This window comes from Entelurus aequoreus, linkage group LG17 (genome assembly GCF_033978785.1).
Source record: "Entelurus aequoreus isolate RoL-2023_Sb linkage group LG17, RoL_Eaeq_v1.1, whole genome shotgun sequence".
Lineage (NCBI taxonomy): Eukaryota > Metazoa > Chordata > Actinopteri > Syngnathiformes > Syngnathidae > Entelurus > Entelurus aequoreus.
In genome coordinates, this window is record NC_084747.1 from 28,119,381 (window position 1) to 28,140,456 (window position 21,076).

Sequence of the window (21,076 nt, forward strand, 5' to 3'; positions counted from 1 at the left end):
TTCATTTTCATACTTTTCAGTTGGCCAACATTTCTAAAAATCCCTTTTTTGTATTAGCCTTAAGTAATATTCTAATTTTGTGACACACGGAATTTTGGATTTTCATTTGTTGCCACTTCAAATCATCAAAATTAAATGAAATAAACATTTGAATGCATCAGTCTGTGTGCAATGAATAAATATAATGTACAAGTTACACCTTTTGAATGCAATTACTGAAATAAATCAAGTTTTTCAAAATATTCTAATTTACTGGCTTTTACCTGTATAGTGTTAAATAAAATCAGTCCCTTGGGCACAAAACTGAAAATAATACAGCTTTCCAAAAAGTGCAATTCTGCTGCTATTTGACATAACTGTTTGTTATTTTGTTATTTATCATTTATTATCATTTATTTAGTTATGATGCTTTGACATTTTTGCACTTTATTTCTTTATTGACAGAAAATTGTATGAAGAGAAAAGTTGTTTGTTGGATACAATGCTAAAAAAATGAAAAGTTAAAGCTAAAAAAAGAAATACACTTTATTGAGTTAACATTATTTCCTTATATGGGGAAAGATGTTATGAGCTAGGGAATATAACAACTACACTACCCAGCATGCAACGGGAGTGACGAGCATGCGCGGTAGCCCCGAAACGTGTTGTTGCATATCGTCACCCGGCAGCTAAGAATGAGCACGCTGTGAAAGTAAACGTCAAGAACTCAGCCAACACGCCTCGTCTGCATTATTTATAATTAGACAGACAACACATATACAGTGTGATTTTGTTTTGTTTACAAGGAAAGAAAAACGAAAGTTAAAAAAGGGAGATGTCATATATGTATGTGCTGTGGTTGCTTTAAGAACGTTGCGACAGCTGCCGTAAAGGAGGTACGTTGCTAGCCTGGTTGCTATGTTTCCGGTTGGTCGTAAAAGTGTTCGTCATGTCATGTGTTTGTACCCTGCTCAAATCTCTCAGTAAAGTTATTCATTGGATTATACCTTTTGTTTTGAACTTTATTACACCTTGGAGCGCTTTTTCCCGTCCATTTTTTTCCTGCTTTCGCTATCTGCGCCTAATGACTGAGCTACGTGACGCCATTTCTTGTGATGTCTCACGGAGCATTTCTGGTCGGGACGGGATTCGTTCCCAGGGATTCGAATAAAGAACCAACTCTTTTTCTTTACTATAGTGATCTCGATAACGGGTACCGGTTCTCAAAAAGGGATTCGAGTCAGAGGACTTGGTTCTTTTCTTATCGAACAACCGAGAAAACCGGTTTCGAGTATCATCCCTATGTATGTATGTATGTATGTGTGTATATATATATATATATATATATATATATATATATACACACACACACACACATATATAATATATATATATATATATATATATATATATATATATATATATATATATATATATATATATATATATATATATATATATATATATATATATATGCATTTTTCAAAGTGCAATGGCAGTACAGTTCTATTCCATTCCACATGATGCTCATAACACAGAATAACAAACATATACAGATAACTGACGGTGTGACATAAATTACATGTGCAAGTTTTACAATTCACCATAACGCAACTTTGTATAATTTCATTTTGGGCCGTCTCCTGGCAATTACACCTAATATTACCAGAGCAAGAAGGAAGTGTGTATGTAATTGACTACTCTGATCCAACAGTGATGCAGCGACAGCCACACAATGAGGTTAAGCTGTTTAGCCTATGTTCTACTGACCTATTTTACATGTGATCTGATGCAGAGTGACTGTGCTGTGAAATCACACCAAAACAATAACAAACCCTTCCATGGCCATGAGGGTGCAATTATCACTGGGATTCTGCCCACTTTGGTAGACGCTTTCGCCATGTCCTGTTTGCGGAATACACAACATCATTTTGTCAATACTGACCGCCAATTTTGATGAAAGTACCATTCGATTTGCTTTCTTCTTGGCTGTCTTCCTGCATTTCAAAACTTGAATGCTGGGTTAACATTTTGAAACTAGAAGACCCCGGTAGCCTACTGGCTGTTGGGTTGTGTCAGGTTCTTCCATGCTGTGGTGATTGCTCAACATCAATAAACACAAGTCAACATACCTACAGTACTGTAGAAGAACGTCCGCTAAAAGCTCAACCAAAACAATTTTGGAAGTACTCAAACAACAAGAAATTAAATGGGACATAAACAAGAAAAACAGTTAATTGGTTTGTATTGGACAGTTTGTATCTCAAAACACTTAAATCAATGTTGCAATCAATCGGTGCTCCACCCCACCAAAACAGTGCATGTTTTTGTCACTTAACATGCTTTTTTTGGCTTTGGAAAACTGGGAATTACTTGTTGATGGTAGTTTGCTTGTCCAAAGTGAGTGGAGTGTGTGGATGGTGGAACGGTTCAAATCGGGTGAGGAATAGGGGAGTTGTGCAGGTTCGAAAAATGTCCTATTCATTTTCAATGAAAAACCGTGAATTCTGGGTAATTCAGGATATTTATTTAACCCTTGTGTAATGTTCATATTGTTGTTACTCAGCCAGCGTTCAGTATTTTAACATAAAAGTGTTTGATTGTGAGGCATTAAAAGCCACAAAGTGCAACGGGTCCATCAGACCCAAAAACGCTGGCTGAGTAACAACAAAAGTTGCACCAATTTATAAGGCTGGAGACAAACATCAATTTACAAATTATAGACCTGTTTCTCTACTTCCACAATTTTCTAAAATCATTGAAAAACTGTTCAATAACAGATTAGAAAGTTTCATAAATAAAAATAGAATACTCGAAGAGAACCAATATGGATACAGAGCTAATGTTTCAACTTCAATGGCTTTAATTGAAATTACAGAAGAAATTACCAATGCAATAGATAGTAAAAAATGTGCGGCAGCGGTTTTTATGGATCTAACTAAAGCACTTGACACAATTAATCACAATATTTTAATAAAAAAACTAGAACGATATGGCATCAGAGGGTTAGTCTTAAACTGGATAAGAAGTTATCTAACGAACAGGAAACAATACGTGAAGCTAGGCGAACACACGTCTACAACGCTAAATATATCCTGTGGTGTACCTCAGGGATCAATACTAGGACCTAAATTATTCAATCTCTATATAAATGACATTTGTAAAGTTACAAAAGATTTAAAGTTAGTATTATTTGCGGATGATACAACAGCGTTTTGTTCAGGAGAGAACACACAGGAGATAATACAAATAATAACAGAAGAAATTAACAAATTAAAAAGATGGTTTGACAAAAACAGACTATCGTTGAATCTTAGTAAAACTAAAATAATGCTATTTGGTAACAGTAGAAGAGAAAGTCAAACACAAATACAAATAGACGGAATAGAAATTGAAAGAGTAAATGAAACCAAATTTCTAGGTATAATGATTGATGATAAATTGAACTGGAAATCTCACGTAAAAAATATACAACATAAAGTTGCAAGAAACACGTCAATAATGAATAAAGCAAAACATGTTCTAGACCAAAAATCCCTTCATATTCTCTACTGCTCACTAGTGTTACCATATCTGAGCTACTGTGTAGAAATATGGGGAAATAATTACATAAGTACACTTCATTCATTAACGGTGTTACAAAAAAGATCAGTTAGAATAATACATAATGTTGGATATAGAGAACATACAAACCCTTTATTTATTGAATCAAAAATACTGAAATTCCACGACATAGTGAATTTGCAAACAGCTAAAATTATGCACAAAGCAAACTATAACCTGCTACCCAAGAATATACAACAATTCTTCTCAAAAAAAGAGGAGAAATATAATCTTAGAGAAAAACGTAATTTAAAACATTTGTTTGCACGTACAACACTTAAGACCTTCAGTATATCAATATGTGGAATTAAATTATGGAATGGATTAAGCAAAGCAATCAAACAATGTACTAATATGATACACTTCAAGAAACTCTTCAAACTTAAAGTGTTTACAAAGTACAAAGAAGAAGAACCATGACAAACATTCTCAATTTATTTCATCCATCCATTCATTCATTCTTAAAGTAATCTTTCTTATCTCATCAAATAAAATATGACTTACTTCACCAATTATTATTATTAAATTCTTACTATTATTATTATTATTTTTTTTATTGTGATTACTTATGGAGTTGATTGTGAAAAAATTGTGAACAGGAAGTGAACAAAGTTTTGCAACTGTTATGTAAAGAAAAGGGGTAGGATTAAATAAGCTCTGCTTCTTCCTACTCCTTTTCGAACATGTTGAAAAGAGAAACTGGAAATTGTGATGTATCATGTTGTATGCTTGCATGTTCGAAATAAACTTAAACTCAAACTCAAACCCGATTGTAGCTGAGATAGGCTCCAGCACCCCCCGCGACCCCAAAAGGGATAAGCGGTAGAAAATGGATGGATGGAAACTCAAACTCAATATGAACGTTGCACGGAAAATTTCTCTGCCAGTTTCTGCATCCCACAGGGATTCTTCTTTTGTGTTTCTGCACCTGCGGTTCCCACACAAAGTTGCAACATTGTTTGTCAACACTGTATGCTCTCATTTTCTCGCACATTTGACCCTCTGATGTTCTGTGTACCTACACTCTGTCCTCCTCCTATCTAGGCCTGCTGTGTGTGTGTGTGTGTGTGTGTGTGTGTGTGTGTGTGTGTGTGTGTGTGTGTGTGTGTGTGTGTGTGTGTGTGTGTGTGTGTGTGTGTGTGTGTGTGTGTGTGTGTGTGTGTGTGTGTGTGTGTGGTACACAGATCATCAATTTCCACACTTCTATTAGCCCCGGGTCCAGTGGACCCAGACATCTTATATGTAATAGAAATGTGTAGGGAGGGTGTATGGTGTGTGGTCATTAAAGGCCTACTGAAAGCCACTACTACCGACCACGCAGTCTGATAGTTTATATATCAATGATGAAATCTTAACATTGCAACACATGCCAATACGGCCGGGTTAGATTACTAAAGTGCAATTTTAAATTTCGCGCTAAATATCCTGCTGAAAACGTCTCGGTATGATGACGCCTGCGCGTGACGTCACGGATTTTAGAGGACATTTTGGGACAGCATTGTGGCCAGCTATTGAGTCGTCTGTTTTCATCGCAAAATTCCACAGTATTCTGGACATCTGTGTTGGTGAATCTTTTGCAATTTGTTCAATGAACAATGGAGACAGCAAAGAAGAAAGCTGTAGGTGGGAAGCGGTGTATTTCGGCCGGCTGCAGCAACACAAACACAGCCGATGTTTCATTGTTTACATTCCCAAAAGATGACAGTCAAGCTTTACCATTGGCCTGTGGAGAACTGGGACAACAGAGACTCTTACCTGGAGGACTTTGAGTTGGATACGCAGACGCGGTACCGTGAGTACGTACGCAGCTGCAGATTCCAAACATTTGATCGCTTGCCCGTACGTGCGTGCCGCTATGTGCATGTCACGTACGTAACTTTGGGGAAATATATGTGCTGTATGAACTTTGGGGAGGTGAACGGTACTTTGGGCTGTGGGATTGAGTGTGTTGTGCGGGTGTTTGATTTGTATTGGTGGGTTATATGGACGGGAGGGGGGAGGTGTTTGTTATGCTGGATTAATTTGTGGCATATTAAATATAAGCCTGGTTGTATTGTGGCTAATAGAGTATATATATGTCTTGTGTTTATTTACTCTTTTAGTTATTCCCAGCTGAATATCAGGTCCCACCCACCTCTCACAGCATTTTCCCTATCTGAATCGCTTCCACTACCCTCTAATCCTTCACTCTCACTTTCCTCATCCACAAATCTTTCATCCTCGCTCAAATTAATGAGGAAATCATCACTTTAGTGGTTAGAGTGTCCGCCCTGAGATCGGTAGGTTGGAGTTCAAATCCCAGCCGAGTCATACCAAAGACTATAAAAATGGGACCCATAACCTCCCTGCTTGGCACTCAGCATCAAGGGTTGGAGTTGGGGGTTAAATCCCCAAAATGATTCCCGGGCGCGGCGCCGCTGCTGCCCACTGCTCCCCAAGGGGATGGGTCAAATGCAGAGGACAAATTTCACCACATCTAGTGTGTGTGTGACAATCATTGGTACTTTAATCTTTAATCTTTCTCGGTCCGAATCGCTCTCGCTGCTGGTGGCCATGATTGTAAAAAATTTGCAGATGTGAGGAGCTCCACAACCGGTGATGTCACGCGCATATCGTCTGCTACAGGCAAGGCTTTTTTTATCAGCGACCAAAAGTTGCGAACTTAATCGTCGATGTTCTCTACTAAATCCTTTCAGCAAAAATATGGCAATATCGCGAAATGATCAAGTATGACACATAGAATGGACCTGCTATCCCCGTTTAAATAAGAAAATCGCATTTCAGTAGGCCTTTAAATATGTATTCTGATATATGTTCTTCACAGAAAATGAGCCAAAGTCAGTGAGTCTCAGTTTGAAAAATTAATTAATTGTATCATTTTTCCCACAGACCCGAACACCACACAAAAAAAAAAAAATTGGGGGGAGCTCACTATTTCTTGGTCGAACCGAACGTTTTGATACTCGAACGGTTCCGATCGGATGAAAACTTTGGGCTTTGGATCGCGCCAAACTTTGCGGCGGAATAATAATACATAGATGATATTTTGGTGTAGAATCTTGGGCATTCACAGAATGAAAAGGTTCCACATCATTTAAAACAACTTGTTTAATGTCAAAGGGGATGTAAAATAAATCTTTACAGAAGTAGAAAAGGATATCTTTGAAAAGGTGTTTACTTTAGTCGCAGTGTCTCGGTCCACAGGCTGACTTTTTGTGGCTGACCATGAATTGGATGGGTTCCAACTGAATGCACGCCTCACAGCTGCCCTCTGATTGACAGTTGTAATTACTCTCCTACTGCAGTTAGTTTGGTCAAATGTGAAGGCCAGCGCCCGAACCCTGGTACAGACTAAACACGGAAACCTGGGCCTTGTTCACATTGCAAGTCAATTCGGATTTTTTTTGCCCATATGTGACCTGAGTGGGATTATTTCATGTTAATGTAAACCGTGCAATTCTGAAATTTCCAAATCCGACCCAGGCCTCTTTCGTATTTGGAAGTAAATCAGATATATATCGAATGCGACTGCAGTCTGAACGCTGCGGTCGCGTTCATCCGACCAACACATTAAGCGTCATAATTCTTCGCCAAAATAGGCGGTTGCAAAATAGGGTTGTACAGTATACCGGTACTGGTATAGTATCGCGGTACTAATAGGGACGGCGTGGCGAAGTTGGTAGAGTGGCTGTGCCAGCAATCGGAGTGTTGCTGGTTACTGGGGTTCAATTCCCACCTTCTACCTTCCTAGTCACGTCCGTTGTGTCCTTGGGCAAGACACTTCACCCTTTGCCTCTGATGGCTGCTGGTTAGCGCCTTGCATGGCAGCTCCCGCCATCAGTGTGTGAATGTGTGTGTGAATGGGTGAATGTGGAAATACTGTCAAAGCGCTTTGAGTACCTTGAAGGTAGAAAAGCGCTATACAAGTATAACCCATTTATCATTTATCATTACTAATGAATCAAAAACGGTACTAAAAAGTACCAGTTCCCGGTCATGACAGTGCGTCGTCACCTCATGACATTGCTGGTTTTGCGAGCAGAGGAGCATGTTCGGCAGCGCACAATCACGGAGTACTTACAAGCAGACACAGTGTGTAGACTGAAAAGGGAGAATGGACACATTTTGGCCTAAATACTAACGATAAAGATGAAGTTATAACACTGAAACGCCCTCAGGAAGAGGTGCTTTAAGACATGGCTAGCTAGCTAGCGGCGAACATACTTCTAAATGACTAATCATTGTCTCCATGGCGACAAATAAAGTAAGTTTCTTACAAGTATCATCCCTGCAGGACGAGGAATAGCTAAACATGCTTCACTACACACCGTAGGAAGATACAATAGCTAACCGCGAACAGCAAGCTGATTGATTGATTGATTGAGACTTTTATTAGTAGGTTGCACAGTGAAGTACATATTCCGTACAATTGACCACTAAATGGTAACACCCGAATAAGTTTTTCAACTTGTTTAAGTCGGGGTCCACTTAAATTGATTCATGATACAGATATATACTATCATATATACTATCATCATAATACAGTCATCACACAAGCTAGCACCCTAAATGTAAATAAATGCCATGGGTGGATCTACACCTGACATCCACTGTAATGATACCAAGTACAATAGCGTCATCTAGTCATACTACTATGATTACATCGATATTTTTTATCGTCATATATTTTTAAATGTATATTATGTTTATAAACTCAGGAAATATGTCTCTGGACACACGAGGACTTTGAATATGACCAATGTATGATCCTGTAACTACTTGGTATCGGATCAATACCTACATTTTGTGGTATCATCCAAAACTAATGTAAAGTATCAAACAACAGAAGAATTAGTGATTATTACATTTGAACAGAAGTGTAAATAGAACATTTTAAAAGAGAAAGTAACCAGATATTGACAGTAAATGAACAAGTGGATTAATAATACATTTTTACAGTTCGTCCCTCATAATGTTGACAAAATAATATAATGATAAATGACACAATATGTTACTGCATATGTCAGCAGCTAAATTAGGAGCCTTTGTTTGTTTACTTACTACTAAAAGACAAGTTGTCTAGTATGTTCACTATTTTATTTAAGGACAAACTTGCAATAAGAAACATATGTTTTATGTACCCTAAGATTTTTTGTTAAAATAAAGCCAATAACGCCATTTCGTTGTGGTCCCCTTTATTTAGAAAAGTATCGAAAAGTACTAAAATATTGGTATCGGGACAACACAATTGCAAAATGAACGAGGCAAAACTTAATGTTTTCAGAACTCACGTCAATGTTCACCCACTCCTGTCTCCGACTGCTCGCCCGCACGCTCTTCGGAGCAAACTTCCCACAAACTGCAAGAGCCAAAATGCTTGTCGTCTTCCGTCTTAATGTTCTACAATAATTCGGACTTTCTGCACAGTCAGTTGCTACAAAGCTCCAAACTTCATGTGACCTTCCAATTAGCCCACGTACAGTACGCAGAGAGCTTCATGGAATGGGTTTCCATGGCAGAGCAGCTGCCTCTAAGCCATACATCACCAAGTCCAATGCAAAGTGTGGGATGCAGTGGTGTAAAGCATGTCACCACTGGACTCTAGAGCAGTGGAGACGCCTTCTCTGGAGTGATGAATCACGCTTTTCCATCTGGCAATCTGATGGACGAGTCTGGGTTTGGAGGTTGCCAGGAGAACGGTACATTTCGGACTGCATTGTGCCAAGTGTAAAATTATTGTGTGGGGTTGTTTTTCAGGAGTTGGGCTTGGCCCCTTAGTTCCAGTGAAAGGAACTTTGAATGCTCCAGGATACCAAAACATTTTGGACAATTCCATGCTCACAACCTTGTGGGAACCGTTTGGAGCGGGCCCCTTCCTCTTTCGACATGACTGTGCACCAGTGCACAAAGCAAGGTCCCTAAAGACATGGATGACAGAGTCTGGTGTAGATGAACTTGACTGGCCTGCACAGAGTCCTGACCTGAAACCAATAGAACACCTTTGGGATAAATTAGAACGGAGACTGAGAGCCAGGCCTTCTCAACCAACATCAGTGTGTGACCTCACCAATGCGCTTTTGGAAGAATGCTCAAAAATTCCTATAAACACACTCCGCAACCTTGTGGACAGCCTTCCCAGAAAAGTTGAAGCTGTAATAGCTGCAAAAGGTGGACCCACATCATATTGAACCCTATGGGTTAGGAATGGGATGGCACTTCAAGTTCATATGTGAGTCAAGGCAGGTGGCCAAATACTTTTGGCAATATAGTGTACATCGTTCAACCAAAATATATCGGGATTTGAGTTTTGATCCATACTGCCCAGCCCTATGTGAATACTACACAAACCAGACTCCTAATCACATTCCTGTTGGGTCGACACAAATCACACTGGGTTTTATCACCAACATTCATTTTTGTATTAAATTTAGATGCAAGATACAATTGTCTGCTCAATGAAACTTTATTTAGCGAAGAATGGAATGCTTAAACCAGGGGTGTCAAACTCATTTTAGATTAGGGGCCACATGGAGAAAAATCTACTGCCAAGTGGGCCGGACTGGTAAAATCACGGCACGATAACTTAAAAATAAAGACAACTTCAGATTGTTTTCTTTGTTTAAAAATAAAACAAGCGCAAATGTACAAATCATAATGTTGTGGGTTTTTTTTTACACTTACATATTGCGGTTAATAAATTATTTGTTGTTATCTGTATTTATGTGACAATGTTCATCAGTCAACTCATTGGTGTTCATTTTCAATCTATGAAGATAAAAAAAATTGTATCAAAATCAAATTACAGGATGTTATTTATGTGGTTTGATCATTTTCCTCGACTGATGTACGAACATCATGTTGTTTATTTTGTACATATGTATGATCATCTTCAAAGATACAAAGAATTGCTATTGCGACATCTAGTGGACACATTTAGAACAGTTGTTTCATTCATTCAAAAATGTCAGGTACATTTTTATACTTAGCAAACTCCATCCATCCATCCATTGTCTACCGCTTAATCCCTTCGGGGTCGCGGGGGGCGCTGGAGCCTATCTCAGCTACAATCGGGCGGAAGGCGGGGTACACCCTGGACAAGTCGCCACCTCATCGCAGGGCCAACACAGATAGACAGACAACATTCACACTCACATCCACACACTAGGGCCAATTTTAGTGTTGCCAATCAACCTATCCCCAGGTGCATGTCTTTGGAGGTGGGAGGAAGCCGGAGTACCCGGAGGGAACCCATGCAGTCACGGGGAGAACATGCAAACTCCACATAGAAAGATCCCAAGGCCGGGATTGAACTCACGACTACTCAGTACCTTCGTATTGTGAGGCAGATGCACTAACCCCTCTGCCACCGTGCTGCCCCCTTAGCAAACTCATCACATATAATATATCAGTATAAGTCATATACTGTACATATATTACATATATCATATACTGTACATATACTATGTAAATATTACATATACACTACCGTTCAAAAGTTTGGGGTCACATTGAAATGTCCTTATTTTTGAAGGAAAAGCGCTGTACTTTTCAATGAAGATAACTTTAAACTAGTCTTAACTTTAAAGAAATACACTCTATACATTGCTAATGTGGTAAATGACTATTCTAGCTGCAAATGTCTGGTTTTTGGTGCAATATCTACATAGGTGTATAGAGGCCCATTTCCAGCAACTATCACTCCAGTGTTCTAATGGTACAATGTGTTTGCTCATTGGCTCAGAAGGCTAATTGATGATTAGAAAACCCTTGTGCAATCATGTTCACACATCTGAAAACAGTTTAGCTCGTTACAGAAGCTACAAAACTGACCTTCCTTTGAGCAGATTGAGTTTCTGGAGCATCACATTTGTGGGGTCAATTAAACGCTCAAAATGGCCAGAAAAAGAGAACTTTCATCTGAAACTCGACAGTCTATTCTTGTTCTTAGAAATTAAGGCTATTCCACAAAATTGTTTGGGTTACCCCAAACTTTTGAACGGTAGTGTATGTTATATTTTATATTGCTACTACGGTACATTTTTATACCTGCATTATCCTTTCCATCCTTACACTTTCCATCCTTTGTAACTGAGCTACTGTGCGGAACAGTTTCCCTTGTGGATCATTAAAGTTTGTCCAAGTCTAAGTCTAATCCCGCGGGCCGGATAAATCCTGTTCGCGGGCCTGATCCGGCCCTCGGGCCGTACGTTTGACACCCCTGGCTTAAACAGTAAACTATGCAACAATTCAGGCAACATCATTGGAATGTAATCCACATGTGCATAAACAAATAATTCACAGCGCAGCAGAAAGTTTGTTTTTAATTAGTAAGTCAAAGCGAGCCATCACACTATTTAAATATCACTCTGTAAAAGCAGCCTTTACTTTGGAGCTTGCAAGGTTTTTCTCTGCGGAGCACCATGACCACAAAAAGCCAAATCGAATGGCGTTTAAACGTGCATAAAGAAGTCACAGACGGAACCTAACAACTGTAGAAATATGCTATCTATTTGCATGTAAACTTCCCAGGGAAGCGTACAAGCACAGACAGAAATGACTATGGCAGTAATCCCACGTGTAATATATTAATAAGGTTCTTGTATCAAATAAACTTGAATAGTAATTTCCAGAAGCGCTAATTACTTGACATTTTATAGTGTCTTAGTAATAATGAAGAGACATCTGGTGAGTGTACATGTTCTTCCCAACCTTGTCCTCAGCATTGTGCACGCCCCACTAAGCATCGCCTTCGGCCTCTCATTTGCATGAAGTGCACTTGTTTCAACAAAGCCTCATTTGTATGAAGACGCACACCCACGCTCCCAGGAATTGCTCCCAGTCACTTGGGATTTACTTCAGTGGCTGGGAGGTTATATTGTGTCATTAATGTTATTGTGCCCCTTTGTCTGCGTTGGGGGCTTGATCGGGCTGGACTTGGCGTTATTGTGTGTCTTCTTTATGTAGATGATCATGAAGGAGTGGTGAGTTATGGTCATGTGACATTGGTGCTGTATTTCTGGGAGCCTCCGCTACATTCCACATCCTTCAAAACATGTGTAGTAAAAATCAATATATCAAATCATCTTGTTTTTGTACTACAAAACCCCAAACCAGTGAAGTTGGCACGTTGTGTAAATGGTAAATAAAAACAGAATACAATGATTTGCGAATCCTTTTCAACCTATATTCAATTGAATGGACTGCAAAGACAAGATACTTAACGTTCGAACTGGGAAACATAATTTTTTTTGCTAATAATCATTAACTTAGAATTTAATTGCAGCAACACATTGCCAAAAAGTTGGCACAGGGCCATTTTTACCACTGTGTTACAAATCCCGTTTCCATATGAGTTGGGAAATTGTGTTAGATGTAAATATAAACGGAATGCACTACAAAGACAAGATATTTGATGTTCAAACTCATAAACTTTTTTTTTTTTTTGCAAATAATAATTAACTTAGAATTTCATGGCTGCAACATGTGCCAAAGTAGTTGGGAAAGGGCATGGTCACCACTGTGTTACATGGCCTTTCCTTTTAACAACACTCAGTAAACGTTTGGGAACTGAGGAGACACATTTTTGAAGCTTTTCAGGTGGAATTATTTCCCATTCTTGCTTGATGTACAGCTTAAGTTGTTCAACAGTCCAGGGGTCTCCGTTGTGGTATTTTAGGCTTCTTAATGCGCCACACATTTTCAATGGGAGACAGGTCTGGACTACAGGCAGGCCAGTCTAGTACCCGCACTCTTTTACTATGAAGCCACGCTGTTGTAACACATGGCTTGGCATTGTCTTGCTGAAATAAGCAGGGGTGTCCATGAAAAAGACGTTGCTTGGATGGCAACATATGTTGCTCCAAAACCTGTATGTACCTTTCAGCATTAATGCTGCCTTCACAGATGTGTAAGTTACCCATGCCTTGGGCACTAATACACGCTCATACCATCACAGATGCTGGCTTTTCAACTTTGCGCCTATAACAGTCCGGATGGTTCTTTTCCTCTTTGTTACGGAGGACACGACATCCACAGTTTCTAAAAACTATTTGAAATGTGGACTCGTCAGAACACTTTTCCACTTAGATGAGTTCGGGTCCAGCGAAGCCCGGGCGTTTCTGGGTGTTGTTGATAAATGGCTTTGGCTTTGCATGGTACAGTTTTAACTTGCACTTACAGATGCAGCGACCAACTGTAATTACTTAGTCAAGGCAAGATTTTATAATATCCAATCATCAACCATTGAGGTGGCCATCTTAACTTTGAACACACTGATCACATATGAATGAAGGTCATACTAAGTCAACAGCCATACATGTCACACTAAGGGTGGCCGTATGAACAACACCAACACTGTCATAAACATGTGCCATATAGTGAAACCACACTAAACAACAATGACAAACCCATTTTGGGAGAATATTTGCACCGCAACACAACATTAACACTACAGAACAAATTCCCATAATTCCCTTCAGCACCGACTCTTCCGGGATGCTACAATATAAACAAACGTCATTAGTGGATCTACACCTAACATCCACTGTGATGATACCAAGTACAGGGGCGTATCTGGTCGATACTACTATGATTACATCAATATTTTTTAGCATCACAAAATCTTGTTTTGTTTTTTTTGTATTTATATTATGTTTATAAACTCAGGAAATATGTGACTGGACACATAAGGACTTTGAATATGACCAATATAGATAGATAGATAGATAGATAGATAGATAGATAGATAGATAGATAGATAGATAGATAGATAGATAGTACTTTATTGATTCCTTTAGGAGAGTTCCCTCAGGAAAATAAAAATTCCAGCAGCAGTGTACAGAATTGAGATCGAATTTAAAAATATTACAATAAGAATACAAATAAAAAGCAACAATAAGAATAAAAATATAACAGTAAAAATAAGAATATAACAAGAGAAACTAGGCAGTAGTGACCAATGTATGATCCTGTAACTACTTGGTATCGGATTGATACCTAAATTTGTGGTATCATCCAAAACTAATGTAAAGTATCAAACAACAGAAGAATAAGGGATTATTACATTTTAACAGAAGTGTAGATAGAACATGTTGACACAGAAAATAAGCAGATATTAACAGTAAATGAACAAGTACATTAATAATTCATTTTCTACCACTTGTCCTTAATAATGTTGACAAAATAATAGAATGATAAATGTTACTGCATATGTCAACAGCTAAATTAGGAGCTTTTGTTTGTTTACTTACTAATAAAAGACAAGTTGCCTTGTACGTTCACTATTTTATTTAAGGACACACTTGCAATAATAAACATATGTTTAATGAACCCTAAGATTTGTTGTTAAAATAAAGCCAATAATGACATTTTTGTGGTCCTCTTTATTTAGAAAAGTAACACATTTTTTTGGTACCAGTACCAAAATATTGGTATCGGGACAACACTACTTTGGACAGTACAAATTTAAATCTAAAACGACACACAACATGTAGTCGATGTTTTAGTACTATGAATGTAATACCTAAATACGTTGTGTTGAAGTAACTGTATTTTCTTTACTGTCCTGCCAGCTCAGGGATATGTGCGTGCAAGCCGGGAGTGTATGGACCCAAGTGTGACGAGTGCCACCCAGGATTCTTTTACTTCAGCAGTACTGGCTGTCAACCCTGCCAGTGTCAAAACCAAACCAACTACTGCCACCCACAGTCAGGTGAGGAATGCTGAATAATGTTGACTTGGTTCTCATCTTCCTGTTGTTGTATTGACAGAGCAAATATTGAAACGTTAGCTTCATCTAGCACTTTGTTGCGGTTCACTCGTGAATTGAGCCAGTGATAAAAGTGTTCGTCTTGGTCCACATGTGACATTGCGATATGGCTGAAAACTGTATTATGATTAGGGCTGCAACAACTAATCGATTAAATTCGATTATTAAAATAGTTGCCGATTAATTTAGTCATCGATTCGTTGGATCTATGCTATGCGCAGAGTTTTTTGTTTTGTTTTTTAAATAAAAAAATATTTTTTTTTTAATTTTTTTTTTTAATAAACCTTTATTTATCAACGGCAACATTTACAAACAGCTGAGAAACAATAATCAAAATAAGTATGGTGCCAGTATGCTGTTTTTTTTTCAATAAAATACTGAAAAGGATACAAATGTAGTTTGTCTCTCTTATCCGATTATCAATCGATTAATCGAAGTAATAATCGACAGATTAATCGATTATCAAATTAATCGTTAATTGCAGCCCTAATCATGATATAAGTGTTTTATATCGGTCGATATCGGTAACTATTGAGGTTTTATGACCTATGGAGAAGCAGGGGAAGAATAGATTTTATTTCGAATGTAACCTGATTATAATCCCCTCAGCTATCAAGGCAGAAAGGAAAGGAAATGTCAACACAAGCATGGAAAATGTAAACAATGTAAACAAAATATTAAAATCACATTAAACACTTAACAATACGCTCTTAGAATGGAGGTGCATGAATAAGGAATATGTAAGAAAATAGTGCAAAGTGTGAAAATGCAGTGTTGGCGCTAGGAATTTTCAAAATGGGGTCCCAGGGACCCCATCAAGTCATTAAAAACAGGGTGCCAGTGGTAAGTTTCTGGGGTCCCACTTTTTTGTAAGCGTTTTGAAAACAAATGATAAATATATGATTATGCTGTTACATCTCACATTTTATTTTGTGTTTTGGAAAAAGGTTGTCACAAACGTTACTTAATTCATTAAAAAAAATCTTACAAAAGAAAACACATTTTTATGCACATGTAAATGTATTCAGTTATAAACAACTTCAGATCTTTTTTTTTTATATGTTGTTTTTTTTGTTTGTTTGCCCTTTTTGTCAAAGAAAACTGTGCTTTTATGGCAAACACACAAAATATGCTAAATCTTCCACAAAAAATATTTTTCTAAGTGGAATATTTGATGTGAAGTAATCGGAGCCTTGGATAGGTCAATAATTCATAAAAACATTGATTTTGATTCAATATTATGTTTTGAGCAATGACAGTTTTAAAGAAAAAAACAGCTTGGTTTTATTAGTCAACATCACAACTTTTTCTAAATTACATTTCACCTGAAAGCTTTTTTATTCCACTTGTTATTTTTTTGTTTATTTTAATAGTATTTTTAGAATGTGCGGTGGGCCTTTAAAACATTAGCTGCGGGCCGCAAATGGCCTCCTGGCCACACTTTTGACACCGGTGCTATAGATAATAAAAATTATCTGATAAGTCTATGGATAAAAAGCAGTGCGTTTATCATAACGCACAGTCAGCATCTCTGCTTCAGTAAACAATGACAGTGATGATGTCACTTGCTAACTTGTCATCCACTTCTCCAAGAGACTCCTTTTGAACACTCCTCGCACATTAACACTTCAAAAGGCACATATTTGCCCCGTTTGTTGACCCACAAAGTATGTTTTTGGGGTGGAGGAGTCTGGCCGGGTGCTGGTTAGCTTGAACAAAACACCGGCGGAAAGCGATAATCGTTAGAAGAAACAAAAACAAGCAAACTGGAGTTTTGACCCGGAGAAGGCAGGGTCGGTAAAAAAACAAAAAAAAAAACTCAGCGTCCGGCGGACTTACAGAAATACGCGTCCTTTCTGATTTTAATGCGTAAAAAGACACAAAAAAGTGCATTAACGCCAACACTGAAATGTAAACATAGAGAAACCTGAGAAGAACTATTTTCTGCAGGTTTAGTGCCACACTGCAAAAAGTCAGTGTTCAAAAACAAGAAAGAAAAATACAAAAATTAGGGGTATTTTACTTGAACTAAGCAAAATTATCTGCCAATAGAACAAGACAATTTGGCTTGTCAAGACTTTCCAAAACAAGTAAAATTAGCTAACCTCAATGAACCCAAAAATACCTTAAAATAAGTATTTTTTCACTAACAAGTGCACTTTTCTTGATAGAAAAAACAAATATGAGACCTTTTTTCTCAATATGTTGAAAAATATTCTCAAATTAAGTAAATGCTAGTGCCATTATCTTGACATAATGATATGCGCTCGGCATTACATTTCTTTCATTTTCCCATCGATAAAATGACATCGCGCCAAGTGCGTGCTCTTTCAGTCAATTAGTGCGCATATATACAGCACGGCCCCCGACCAAAATTTTTTTTATTGTAATTTTGAAGAATTTATCTGAATGTGCATGAACTATTTCTGTTCAAAATTGTTTGAAATGTTAAATGTTTAAATATTAACTGTCAGTTTACTGTACTGATAACAACTGTACTACTATGAGTACGTTTTTTCTATTGTTGCATTGAAAATAAAACAGCAAAGTCCATTTGGCTGTCATCTGTTTTAATTATGAGACACAATTGTGTCAAAGTCATGATGTTTTATTTCATGCTTGAAATAAGAAATTATTACTTTAAAAAAGTAGTTTTGTACTTGTGAGTGTTGATGACAAAGCTTTGCAACAGTTGATATTCTAGTTTCAAGCATGTTTTACTCAATATCGGTCATAAAATCTCAGCAACAAGCTGTAATATCTTACTGAGATCATTTAGGACCAAAACATTTAAAACAAGTAAAACACTAACATAAAATCTGCTTAGTGAGAAGAATGATCTTATCAGACAGAAAATAAGCAAATATCACCCTTATTTGAGATATTTAATCTTACTTAGATTTCAGTTTTTGCAGTGCAGGAAGTTAGAGCTGTGCTCTAAAGGGTGAGCGTGGTGTGGTATTACCGGTCTTGGTGGGGACGAGCGCCTTGCATCATTTACAGACCACATTGGTCTGACTGCGGTCCCTTTGAAAAAAATCCCAAAAAACTGCCATATTGTCCTAGGGACTTTTCTTCTTTTATCCACAATTTGCTTGCTTTCTGAAACTAGACACTCATGTCTAGTTTCTCTTCTCAGTCAATGCAAAGAATCAACTGCGAGACAACAAGATGGTGCAACTAGGGCTGGGCGATATGGCCTTTTATTGATATCTTGATATGTTTAGGCCATGTCACGATACACGATATATATCTCGATATTTTGCCTTAGCCTTGAATGAACACTTGATGCATATAATCACAGCAGTATGATGATTCTATGTGTCTACATTAAAACATTCTTCTTCATACTGCATTAATATATGCTCATTTTAAACTTTCATGCAGAGAGGGAAACCACAACTATGTCAATTTACCAAAAGTGTATTTATTAAACAGTTATTAAGCAGTGGCACAAACATTCATGTCATTTCCAAAACAGAAAGTGCAAGATTGTCAGAGACTTTTTAAAACAAGCTATTACTGCACTTTTGTGCATGATGTCACTAAGATGACATATCAAAACAGCACTAAATTAAAGTGCACTTTTTGTACAGAACGCCACTACAATATTTCAAAACAAATAAAGTGCACTTTTGTGCATGATGTCACACAAGATATTTCAAAAACTAATAGGAAATCAAATAGTGTATGTCCTTCGCTATGTGGTAGGTTCCTGCGGACGTTATCTCCTTCTGTTGTTGACAATTTTTTGTTGATGTGGAAATGGAAGACGCCAGGCTGAATTGGGTCAGTGCTGGTTGCCTCTGCATTTTGTTGGGTGGGGCACCGATCGGAGATGTTGACATGCAGAGTTTCAAGCACTCTTCATTCTCTAGCGGGTGACTTTTCAAATGATGCTACAAATGAGCAGTAATGCTACCTTTTGTAGCAACGCTTTTGCCGCATATTTGACATCAATCAATCAATCAATGTTTATTTATATAGCCCTAAATCACAAGTGTCTGAATATTACGGTTGTCTGTTCAACATCTTCCCGCTTGAAGCCAAACCACCGCCAGACGATGGACCCCGTGCTGTTTTTCTTGGGAATTAATTCTTCTTCCTCCATTTGTTACCAGATTCGCACCTTCTCTGTCTCGTATTACCGCTTGCATCGCTCCGCTTGCACCACCTGCCACAGCTAACGTTACCCATGCCGCTACCTCTCTGCTCGGCGAGGGCTTATGACGTTGCACGCGTGATAGTATGTGACGTATGTAAAGGTGTGCTTGTTTTATCTCTCTGTGCGAAGGAGAGACAAGAAAGAGTGAGAAAAGCCTGTAGTGCAGTGGTTCTTAACTTTGTTGGAGGTACCGAACCCCACCAGTTTCATATGCACATTCACCGAACCCTTCTTTAGTGAAAAATAATATATATATTTTTTTTTTTCAAAATTCAAGACAAAGTTATGTTTTTTTTACTAGTGCACAAAATTAACCGTGCATGAACATCACCTTGTTCAAAGAACAAAACCAACACGGTGCATGAACTCACAACAAATTACACACTTGCAAATCAGATGTAAAATTAGAGGGAACATTGTTTGGGAGTATCCATAATACTTAGACTTCCTTTTTATTGTCATTCAAATTTTAACTTTACAGTACAGATACGCAGATAGGGAGAAGTTTTTATTTACACGATTGATTGATTGAATGAAACTTTTATTAGTAGATTGCACAGTACAGTACATATTCCGTACAATTGACCACTAAATGGTAACACCCGAATAAGTTTTTCAACTTGTTTAAGTCGGGGTCCACGTTAATCAATTCATGAGTCTGGTGTGTCTTGACCGCTGCGGCGGAGGCTCTGCCGAACCCCTGAGGCCGACTTACCGAACCCAGGTTAAGAACCACTGCTGTAGTGTAATGCCCGCAGCTAAAAGCAACTGCGTGAAAACGTTTACTCGAATGCTCACGAAATAGTCATTTTCTACATCGCACAGAGACAAACCCGTGATATATCGAGTATATTCGATATATCGGCCAGCCCTAGGTGCAAACAAACGTGATAGTTGATACTGTCGCCTGATTTGGCTGTTAGCGTGTCACTCCCACTGATCAGCGATCACTTTCTGCGTTGCTCGGTTACCAAAAAGCGAGCGCCTTTGTTCATGCAACCAACCTTGCTTTGCAACTTCCGGTTTCTACCAACAAAGAAGAAGAAAAAATGATAAGAGTGTTTTATCGAACACATTTTTTATCGATTTACGGGTGTATCTATGGGGTATCTGACTGTCTGATTGTGGCGTTCCGCTCCCTGTACGATCAGTGTCAGAGCTTGGTCCGCATTGCCGGCAGTAAGTCGGACCAGTTTCCAGTGAGGGTTGGACTCCGCCAAGGTTGCCCTTTGTCACCGATTCTGTTCATAACTTTTATGGACAGAATTTCTAGGCGCAGTCAGGGCGTTGAGGGGATCCGGTTTGGTGGCTGCAGGATTAGGTCTCTGCTTTTTGCAGATGATGTGGTCCTGATGGCTTCATCTGGCCAGGATCTTCAGCTCTCACTGGATCGGTTCACAGCCGTGTGTGAAGCGACTGGGATGGGAATCAGCACCTCCAAGTCCGAGTCCATGGTTCTCGCCCGGAAAAGGGTGGAGTGCCAACTCCGGGTTGGGAAGGAGACCCTGCCCCAAGTGGAGGAGTTCAAGTACCTCGGAGTCTTGTTCACGAGTGAGGCAAGA

At 38.4% G+C, this 21,076-nt stretch overlaps 1 protein-coding gene across 1 annotated transcript in view; it reads left to right on the forward strand.

The window, feature by feature from the left end:
- The window catches only part of si:ch211-158d24.2 (multiple epidermal growth factor-like domains protein 9), a 109,950-nt gene that overhangs the window by 65,903 nt on the left and 22,971 nt on the right, over nt 1-21,076 (forward strand). The window contains exon 3 of the mRNA XM_062025436.1: nt 15,153-15,292. Within this exon, the coding sequence (XP_061881420.1) occupies nt 15,153-15,292 (140 nt within the window). The remainder of the gene's footprint in view (nt 1-15,152; nt 15,293-21,076) is intronic.